The sequence below is a fragment of the Eleutherodactylus coqui genome, chromosome 6, assembly GCF_035609145.1.
Source record: "Eleutherodactylus coqui strain aEleCoq1 chromosome 6, aEleCoq1.hap1, whole genome shotgun sequence".
In the NCBI taxonomy this organism is placed as follows: domain Eukaryota; kingdom Metazoa; phylum Chordata; class Amphibia; order Anura; family Eleutherodactylidae; genus Eleutherodactylus; species Eleutherodactylus coqui.
The window spans coordinates 236603707-236614556 of NC_089842.1; the positions used below are offsets into that span (position 1 = coordinate 236603707).

The 10850-nt window shown below is 43.0% G+C and overlaps 1 protein-coding gene across 5 annotated transcripts in view; it reads left to right on the plus strand.

The window, feature by feature from the left end:
* ARHGEF11 (Rho guanine nucleotide exchange factor 11) overlaps positions 1-5309 on the plus strand; it is a 122724-nt gene extending 117415 nt beyond the window's left edge. For 3 of the 5 annotated variants that reach the window (XM_066609153.1, XM_066609154.1, XM_066609155.1), the window contains 4 exons: positions 186-281; positions 2765-3030; positions 3698-3884; positions 4573-5309. In XM_066609153.1, coding sequence (XP_066465250.1) covers positions 186-281; positions 2765-3030; positions 3698-3884; positions 4573-4622 — 599 coding nt within the window. In that variant the 3' untranslated portion in view covers positions 4623-5309. The remainder of the gene's footprint in view (positions 1-185; positions 282-2764; positions 3031-3697; positions 3885-4572) is intronic. The other 2 variants (XM_066609156.1, XM_066609157.1) reach the window with 2 other exon arrangements.
* Positions 5310-10850: the final 5541 nt, after the last annotated feature.

Sequence of the window (10850 nt, forward strand, 5' to 3'; positions counted from 1 at the left end):
ATTGTCAAATCAAATGTGCACACTAACGATCTATCAGCTGATTTTCTGTTTTTACCTTCTAAAGTTTATTTTTGTTTTGTCTTTCCACCATCTTCCCCGTCCTTTTTATTTCTGTTTTTGTTTTTTTTTCTTCTTTTTACTTTTTATTTTCTCTTTTTTTTTTTTTCCTGGTGTCTTCTGTACAGCTGAGGTGGTGGGCAGTAATGATGTCATACCGTTGCCAGACAGCAGCCAATCACAGAGAGTGTTGCGGGAAGCTGGCGGCGCAACCGTTTTAGATGGTAAATCCTTTTTGCGCTCTTAGAAATGATAGGAGACAAGAGGTCAGCTTTGATCACCGAGATGATGACATGCTGTTTATCTTCTCACCATCATTGTGCGCACTCAGTGGCATCACCCTTCAGTGGCATCACCCTTCTCTTAAAAAAATAAATAAAAAATTGCCCAAAAACGCTCATCTTGATACATACATGACAATATAAGTGTTCCCTCATCTGTATAACGGTCAACATATTGAAGGTGGTAGTTTAGATCATATCTTTGAACAAGTCTACTTGTTGCAGGTGGAACATGTAAGAGATGTTACACCATAAAGGAGTTTTTCTGTTGTAGCATCTTCTGCATGGTGGAGGCCTGGAACAGAAGTCCAGTTAGTCTAAACATCGATGGTGGTCCAAAGCAACCAAATACTCCACGGATATGGCTTACTAGATGTGTCACACTGAAATGTCTGAAAATGCTACACCTGGTGGACCAGATCCTTCAAGATCTGGTGGCTGGAACCACCACCAATGTCCAAAACTACTAGGCCACCACCGAGGCTAAAATTGGAAAAACCGCCTGGAGCAATTAGCTGATATCTGCTCAATCCGCACCTTACATTACATCATACATTTCCTCGGCAGCAGCAACTCCAAGAGAAATGTAGTATTAAAGAACGGCCGTTCACATGAATGGCCGTCCTGGAATACCAGGACAGCAGAAAGTCCGCTAGAACAGGGGCCGGTTGAGTGGCTCTCAGTCATAGAGGTTCCCTGTCAGTGGACCTTGCTCTATGACATTCATGTCCTAATAGGGTATATGAACTGGGATGCCACAACCCGTTTTAGTATCTGATGAACGTACCTTAATCCATACCCCTATTGTTTTTGTCTGCAGCTTGTATATATGGACATTTTGTTTTATGCTTTAGGGGTCTCTTTATGGATATAGTCTGAGGAAACTTTGAATTCTAGGGAGCAAGACTTGTGTTTGATCACCTGCCCTCCTATGAGACATATGGCTTAGTAATGCATGGCTGATTTGTTCCTTCGCGCAATAAGAGCGCCACATCTGTTCACTGGTTAGGTCTGATATTGCAGTTCAGACCCAATGGAGCTGAGCTGCAATACTAGACACAACCCATGGACCATGTTATATGTGACCAGAAGCCATGAAGTGATCTACCCTTAACAGTAACGAGTCACGGTAAAAGTACATACATAGAGTTTTTATCTTCATATAATATCTTGTATGGCATTTGGGTAATTGTTATATTTCCTTAGCAGCACAGAGTATTTCAGATGATGCATGTACTGACCTTTGTTGGTGGGGACAGTTAGTTACCAATGTGCTCAGGTAAAATGTCTGTGGGGACAGGGCTACATGTGGCAGAGAATCCAGAAGGAACCTTGGAGAACATATTGATAGTGGAAGTAGTAGAAGAATGGTACCATCCATTTCAGGAGATGGAGCAAGTGCCTGTTTTGGAGGACCGCATATAAAAAGTATCATGACAAATTAGTAATTGGTATATTTATTTCATTAGATTTTCCTTTTGACTTGTCATGACAAACCATGTCCTTGGGCTTCCATGGTTGTGAACAAGAAATACTAATTTGTTGTATTTTGGTTCTTTTGTGGCGTTCATGGCTAGGGTGATAAGCCTATGTTTAGATGTACGGTATGTCATATCTGATTCACAGTGTGGCAGCAAGTGTGTAGATATCTCGTTACCACATTGTCCCAGTTCCACTCGAAAAAAGTCTCTCCTCGAAGACTCCAACGCTCCCATCCACATCGTGGATATATTGAATATTGGGAACAAGTTCTGGAAACCCAAAAATGAGGAGGAATGAAATGAAATATCCTTTAGGAAGCCTCATCCTTCCTCCCTCGCAGCATGAAAAAATTAGGGGCCGTGTTTACAAAGTCTTGATGCTTAGAAATTGTCCCACTTTCCGTCTGAACATAAAGCTCATCCCACCTTCATTGTGTTCTTCTCAACATTGGGATGTGTTATAGATGAGGGCTCTATTAAAAAAAAAAAATTTAAATAACAAAAAAAAGTTCCTCTAACATTGTCATTTGAGTCCAAAATTATTGATCTTCACCGATGTGGATATCAGTCAAGGGTGATGCCTCGTAACCTTCAGTTCATCCAGCTAGCTCATTTTATTTAGTTTTTATTTAACTTTCCTCCATATCTCTCTTGATCTTTTTTTCCCTGTTGGACCTCCTAACTCCCCCCATCTTTCCTCTATAATAACATCTTGGAATGCATAATTAGTTCAGACCAGCCTAATCTGCTAATCCATTGGTTTGCATACTCACAGCAGTTTGGCCAGAGTGGAGATGAAGTCTCATTTACTATCCCCTCGCTTAGATACTAAAGTCTCTTTCGGGCAGATGGCTCCTCACCAATGTAAATGGTGATTGCATGAACTTTGAGGTTTCTTGATGAAATTTTCCCTTCCATAACTATTTTCTCCACTCTACATAATAGGAAATTTGTTTTATGTGGTCATGCCAACTGAACAGACCTTGCCCGAGGAAGAGCCCCAACAACTTCCAGAATCAAGTTGGCACAAAGAAACAGAAAGGAGCCCAACTGTGCCGAAATTTACTAATATTGCGGAAAATAACCTTCCGTCTCAAAGTTTAGAAAGTGAAGCATCTGGCTCTGATTTGCCACCTAATTTGGTTATTCAAGATGTTGATACGATCTTCAGAACAATTGAACAGCTAACGACCAAATTACACAGGTTACAGGTGAGATGATGCCAACTACAAATGAAGAACTGATCTGGGAGTACCTATGGAAATGGTGCATTACACTATGGAAACAGGGGATAATGTAGAATGCTATAGAAATACTGTCCTATTCCTGGTTGAATGGCTTAACCAGTACAAAGAATATTCACTTGAATGGAGACCATTGTGTCCATTTCCAATCCTGGGTCTCTGCACTGGCTTGCTGAAACGCAAAAGATCTGCTGGTCCGTCTCATCAGGGCTTCTGTAATTTAAGGGGTATATAGATAATCGAATCAAACATAAGCCTATGGTCAAGCTATCGGTAAATTCCTGACCTGACCATTCATGTACATCAACAAACCAGATGGAAGTGTGGTCCACTGAGCCCCACTGGAGGGCATCCATTGATCCTCCAGCCGAAGGTTCTGTAATATGGACGTTGTCCTTCCTACTGTTCCAGATATTTATCATATTAAACTTATGTTGCGTCTCCCTTTTGTAAATTTAGAATGTTTATTCTTAATTGGCTTCTCGTTTTTAAATTTCGAGTCAAAATTTGAGAAACCTGCCAATCATCTGCAGTAGAGCTCTTCATAAGTGTATTTGCGTCCAATGACCTAAATCAAGTTGTGGCCAACAAGTGTTGTAAATAAGGGATATTTGTTCTCTCCCTTTCTTACCAGGAGGTGGAGTCGGCACATCAAGAGCTCTTAAGGTCTTTGAAAGATAAATCCATTGAAGATGCATCTCGGGAGCTTGAACCGTCCGTGGTTGAGGACAAGCAACTGGATGTACATCACGGGTCCACTGTTAATAGTAGTTCTCTCTTCTTTGTGAAGAATAGCATTTCAGTATCCCTCCATCGAGATAGTAAGCAGAACCTTCTCTGGTAGCCTATGGTGACAAGTCTTAATATCAGATTGTATGAACATTTGCTGAGAAGCGATCAATATTCTATTGATCAGTCATAACTTACACTTGGCTTCCATGTATAATTATAGCCTTGGGCACTATTGAAAAAAAATCAGATCCTGGTGGGCTTTTTCTTTTGGTTAGGAGATATCCCCATCTCCTAGGGAGAGGGTGATCCTTTAAAGAGGACCTCTCGTGTCTATGTCAGCGGGGCTGGCTGCATAGCTCTGTAGCCATGGCTCTACTGACTCTATGGCTGCCTGTGTCTTCCTGACACTCTCTTCCAAGGGCTTTTCTTAGATTTGTCTGTCAACGTGTCAAGTGGATGGTCTCTGTCCCCTGTCAGTGGGGGATGTCAGGTTTCCTATGTCCACTGACATCACCCATTGATGGTGAACAGAGGGGACTGCCCATTTGACACATTGACATCATCAGGAGTTGATTCTAAGAAGAGCCCATATGGGAGAACAGATGGGGGAGTATCAAGAAAAGAGAAAGTTGGGTCATGGCTGCAGAGATAAGCAGAAGACTCGACTGACATAGACATGACAGTTCTGCTTGAAATACTAAGTACTTGTTGTTTTTTATGAAATCCTAGATTTTGTATTGTGTTTTTGTGACTTGCATTTTTTTCCCCCTTTTTTAGGCCTTACAGATCCACATGATGATGCTTTAAATCTTACCATGGGCCTTTAACCTTGTGCATAGACGCCAAAAAAGAAATAAATCACTAGGGTCTCTACCACTACTGTTGAACCTCTTGTCTGTCCAGAATCGTATTCAAGGGTCGGCAACATGGCATGAAGCTACACAAACATGGCGGCCGGCTAAAGACGTGGGCACTTTACAGTTGAGGATTTTTCTAAACAGCCAGATTTGGACTGTGATTAAAAAAAAAAAACTGATATGGAGGGAAAAATAAAACAAAATACAAACTGGAATTGTTATTTTTGGAAGAAAAAAAAAAAACGCAAAAGCATGTTAGCTTAATAAATTAAATATAAATATATATATAAATATATGTATAGTTATATACCTATTTAAAGAAAAGAGACAACCTACACTATCGCAGATCGGTTTCTAACAAAATATGGGAGTGTTTGCTCAATTCCCCGAAACGCGCATGCCTCCTCCATATGAATGGACCTGGCAGGATGGAGACCTCTAGTGGACGGTTGTGGAAAGACATTCTCTCTGGCCTGTGGTTGTCCCTCTACACTGTGGAGAGTCTGTTCTGTAGAAAATGCACTATTTCCAAATGACAAGAGAAGCCCCAAGCATCTGCACTCCGGGGCCGCCTCCCTTTTTTTTGTATAAATATGTATGTATAGTTTTTCCCCTTTGCCCTCTCTTCCATCTTGTAATAAAACAAGCTTTTTACCACTGGCATGCGTCAATCAATGGGAGTGGATCTTGGTGAATGGTGATGGCCATCCTACCATGAGGCACTGATTACAGCAGCAGTCAGATTGGAGCTGCAGGCGGAGTTCAATACTTGCTGGAGTCGGGTTACTGCCTGGCCAGGGGCCCACCAAGAGAGATGCTATTAATACTGGAGGCCACTAACTGGGACACTATTACTACTGAGGCCACTATGGAGGGCACTATTACTTTGTTTGGGGGGGGGGGGGGGGGGTTGGGGGGGAGCGAGGGAGGATATGGCTGTGCCTTTTCACACTTGCCCTATCAATGCATATAATAAAATGTATAGTCCTATGTACAGAAGCAGGGGATGTACTAGAATTATAGGGTAAATCTTTGTGTTGAGGTACCATGTAGTGCACAGATCATAAATCAAGACCAACTACTTGAAAATTACAATAAAATATTATATAGGCAGGCAGAATATCACAGTGGTCTCTAACGCCTAGGGTTTCCAGGTGTTGTGAAATTACAAGCCAAGCCAAGCCTGAAGGGACTCATTCAGTGTTGCTGTCCATTGCAGATAATTATTATAGACTTGGCTTCTGTATGGATAGGATAGTGGGTTCTTAAGGTATTAGGAGCTTCAGTCGTCTTCAATATTTCCACAGTACTTTTGTTCCTCATGGGCGGGACTTTGTCTATATGGTATTTAGTTTTTTGGGGTTTTTTTTCCCCCTAATATTCCTTTATATTTTATCACAGAGATGCACAACCTTTTCTTAGTTCAAGGTTCACACTGTCAGACGGCACCACTTCTCTGGACCCCATTAAAACGTAAAGGGGTATTCTCACCTGAGACATTTCAACAGTATATGCACTCACTATTCTGCTGGTGGAGTCACAGTGTACATACATTACTTATCCTGTACTGATCCTGAGTTACATCCTGTATTATACTCCAGAGCTGCACTCACTATTCTACTGGTGGAGTCACTGTGTACATACATTACTTATCCTGTACTGCTCCTGAGTTACATCCTGTATTATACCCCAGAGCTGCACTCACTATTCTGCTGGTGGAGTCACTGTGTACATACATTACTTATCCTGTACTGATCCTGAGTTACATCCTGTATTATACTGCAGAGCTGCACTCACTATTCTGCTGGTGGAGTCACTGTGTACATACATTACTTATCCTGTACTGATCCTGAGTTACATCCTGTATTATACTGCAGAGCTGCACTCACTATTCTGCTGGTGGAGTCACTGTGTACATACATTACTTATCCTCTACTGATCCTGAGCTACATCCTGCATCATACTCCAGGGCTGCACTCACTATTCTGCTGGTGGAGTCACTGTGTACATATATTACTTATCCTGTACTGCTCCTGAGTTACAGCCTGTATTATATTGCAGAGCTGCACTCACTATTCTGCTGGTGGAGTCACTGTGTACATACATTACTTATCCTGTACTGATCCTGAGTTACATCCTGCATTATACTGCAGAGCTGCACTCACTATTCTGCTGGTGCAGTCACTGTGTACATACATTACTTATCCTGTACTGATCCTGAGTTACATCCTGTATTATACTGCAGAGCTGCACTCACTATTCTGCTGGTGGAGTCACTGTGTACATACATTACTTATCCTGTACTGATCCTGAGTTACATCCTGCATTATACTGCAGAGCTGCACTCACTATTCTGCTGGTGGAGTCACTGTGTACATACATTACTTATCCTGTACTGATCCTGAGCTACATCCTGCATCATACTCCAGGGCTGCACTCACTATTCTGCTGGTGGAGTCACTGTGTACATATATTACTTATCCTGTACTGCTCCTGAGTTACAGCCTGTATTATATTGCAGAGCTGCACTCACTATTCTGCTGGTGGAGTCACTGTGTACATACATTACTTATCCTGTACTGATCCTGAGTTACATCCTGCATTATACTGCAGAGCTGCACTCACTATTCTGCTGGTGGAGTCACTGTGTACATACATTACTTATCCTGTACTGATCCTGAGTTACATCCTGCATTATACTGCAGAGCTGCACTCACTATTCTGCTGGTGGAGTTGCTGTGTACATATATTACTTATCCTGTACTGCTCCTGAGTAAGGGCGCCCACCCACTGGCGTTTGCGATTTTCGTGCGTGAAAAACGCCGCGTTTTCGCGGCATTTTTCCCGCGTTTTTCGTGGTGTTTTTTGCCGCGTTTTCGCGGCGTTTTCCATTGACTTTCATGGGTGCATTAGGAGAAAAATAAGGACACATATGCAACTGACAGTTCCTATGTTAAAAAACGCAACGCAAAACGCCAGTGGACAGGAACACATGTTATCTCTATGCCTGTGCAGGAAAAACGCAAACGCAGGTAAAAAAACGCAAGTGGGTGGGCGCCCTTACATCCTGTATTCTACCCCAGAGCTGCACTCACTATTCTGCTGGTGGAGTCACTGTGTACATACATTACTTATCCTGTACTGATCCTGAGTTACATCCTGCATCATACTCCAGAGCTGCACTCACTATTCTGCTGGTGGAGTCACAGTGTACATACATTAAATCACTGATGCTGTTTCCGATTTACACCCTGTGTTATAATCCAGGGCTGTATTCATAATTCTGCATACTTCAGACCTGAAACCTCCAGGCTTTCCCTTCTTGTCCAGCATCTGCACGAGCTTGCTTCAGGAAATGAATAAAGAGCATTCACATCACATATTCCAAGATTGACTCTTATCACCTATTCATAGGATAAAAGTCTGATTGGTGGGGTCTCACCACTGCAACTTTCACCTGATTGACTATATCTGGCAGATAAATGGGATAAAAGTCTGATTGGTGGGGTCTCACCACTGCAACTTTCACCTGATTGACTATATCTGGCAGATAAATGGGATGGTGTTGCGCATGCTTGACCACCGCTCTATTCAATCTCCACATCACTGCGGGGAGGGGGCAGTAATATATATAATATGCATATATGCATTCTGATCTTTTACTATATACTTTAAAGTAAATTGCAGCACCCTGTGCTTAGAAATCCTATCCCTCCTAACTGAAATCACTCATACTCATGGTATAGACTCGGGATGTGATCATCTATAAGGTGCCAACAGAACAGTAAGAGAGCACAGTTGTCATCTCAAGTGCATCTGATGTAACTAAGCAAGGGCTTCAGTACTTTTATCAGGTGTGCTTGAGATAAAACATCAAATTCCTGGACTGTCTAAGGCCTCGTGTCCACAGGCATGCGTGGTTTCCATGTTTGGAATCCCTTATTGGTTTCTAGCCATGAGGCCAAAAAATACATTTTCTCCCCTGTCCGAGCGCAGCACGGGTCTTCTCTGTCTTTGCTGGATCTTCTTTCCTCTGCACGGTGGATGCATCCAGACGTGCCGGTGGCATGCCACACACATGCACCGTGCTTCTTTTTTTGGTAAATCTCATGCTTTCCCGCAGATCTGCGGCACGGCCGTACTGTCAGCTGTGGCCATGCCGTGGATCGGACGGCTCCCATTGACTTCAATGGAAGTCGTTGACGCGGGAAAATGCACAAAATGGAACAGACTCATAGGATTATAGTAGGGTAAAGTTGGAAGGGACCTGCAGGGTCATCGGGTCCAACCCCCTGCTCAATGCACGATTTACTAAATCATCCCAGACAGATGTCTGTCCTGCCTCTGAAGATTTCCATTGAAGGAGAACTTGCCACCTCCAGTGGCAACCTGTTTCACTCATTGATCTCCCTCACTATATAATTTGTGTCTTCTCCCTATCAGTTTCATCCCATTGCTTCTAGTCTTTTCTTGTGTAAATGAGAATAGGGCTGACCCCTCTGCACCGTGACAGCCCTCCAGACATTTGTAGACAGCTATTAAGTCTCCTCTCAGCCTTCTTTTTTGCAAACTAAACATTCCCAGATTCTTTAACCGTTCCTCATAGGACATGATTTGCAGACCACTCACCATCTTGGTAACTCTTCTCTGAACTTGCTCCAGTTTCTCTGTCTTTTTTTTTTTTTTTTTTTTTAAAGTGGGGTGTCCAGAACTGGACCCAGTATTCCAGATGAGGTCTGACTAAGGAAGAGTAGAGGGGAATAATGACGTCACGTGATCTAGACTCTATGCTTCTCTTAATACATCCCAGAATTGTGTTTGCCTTTTTGGCTGCTGCATCACATTGTTGACTCATGCTCAGTCTATGATCTATTAGTATCCCCAAGTCTTTTTCACATGTGCTGCTCCTTAGCCCAATTCCTCCCATTCTGTATGTGCTTTATTCATTTTTCTTGACCAGATGTAGGACTTTACATTTCTCCTTGTTAAATACCATTCTGTTAGTCGCTGCCCACTGTGCAAGCTTGTCTAGATCTTTTTGAATTCTCTTCCCTAGTGTTAGCTATCCATCCTAGCTTTGTGTCGTCTGCAAATTTGATCAGTCTCCCATCAATTCCGTCCTCCAGATCATTTATAACAATGTTGACCAACCCTGGGCTTAGGACAGAGCCTTGTGGTCCCCACTTGATACATTCTTCCACTTGGATGTGGAGCCACCTATGACCACTCTTTGAGTACGATCACTCAGCCAGTTGTGAATCCACCTAACAGTTGCCTTGTCCATCCCATATTTGGTCATTTTTTTTCAATAAGTCTGGTAAGAGATACTTTGTCAAATGCTTTACTAAGGTCAAGATATACTATATCCACCGCATTGTCCTGATCAACCCAGTCGGTGATTCTGTCATAGAAGGAAATTAGATTAGTCTAGCATGACTTGTTTGTTACAAACCCCTGCTGGCTCTGGTTGTTTACTCCATTCTCATCCAAGTACTTGCATACATGCTGATTAATAACTTTCTCACAGGTCACATAGCCCATGGGGCAGGTCTGCTCATGTTCCAGCTTCTCCTCATATGTCATCTCATTCAGGCAGTTGTCGCATGACACCAGACAGCATGGGCACTCCTCTACCACGTGTTGCTATAGTTGGCTCCTCTGGAGGCAATGCTGATACAGTTTGTACTCCATGCTAGCAAACTCACAGGCTGATAAGCGGCGCTCCAAAGTTCTCAGCTCCATCTTGTTCAGGCAGTCCTGGCTGGGACATTTCAGTTAAGGAAATCTTCCTTTTAGCAAAGTTATCCGGGAAGAGTTAATTCTCCGGGAGGAGATCGTTATCGACAACACACTTGGGTCTGGTGTCCTTTATAGACTTTAAGACGCAGACTGTACAGAGGCGGTGCCCACATGAGGTCTGCAGGGGCTCCTGTAGTGCCATGAGGTAGATGGGACACTTGTGCATGCTCTCTAGCAGGGCTTCAAACTCTACATCATATCCCTGCATCTCCTCCATGCTCAGGCTAGAGGGGTTACCCCCAGGGGTTTCTACGGATTGGCTGGTGACTACCTCCTTAGTGTTTAATGTGCAAGCACTGGCCATGGCTCTGCAACAAGCATCATCTGAATCCTATGCTTCTAAGCTGGCTCCGGAGTTTACTAGACTCATAGCAACGAGGCTTGTGGAGGTCGCTGCAC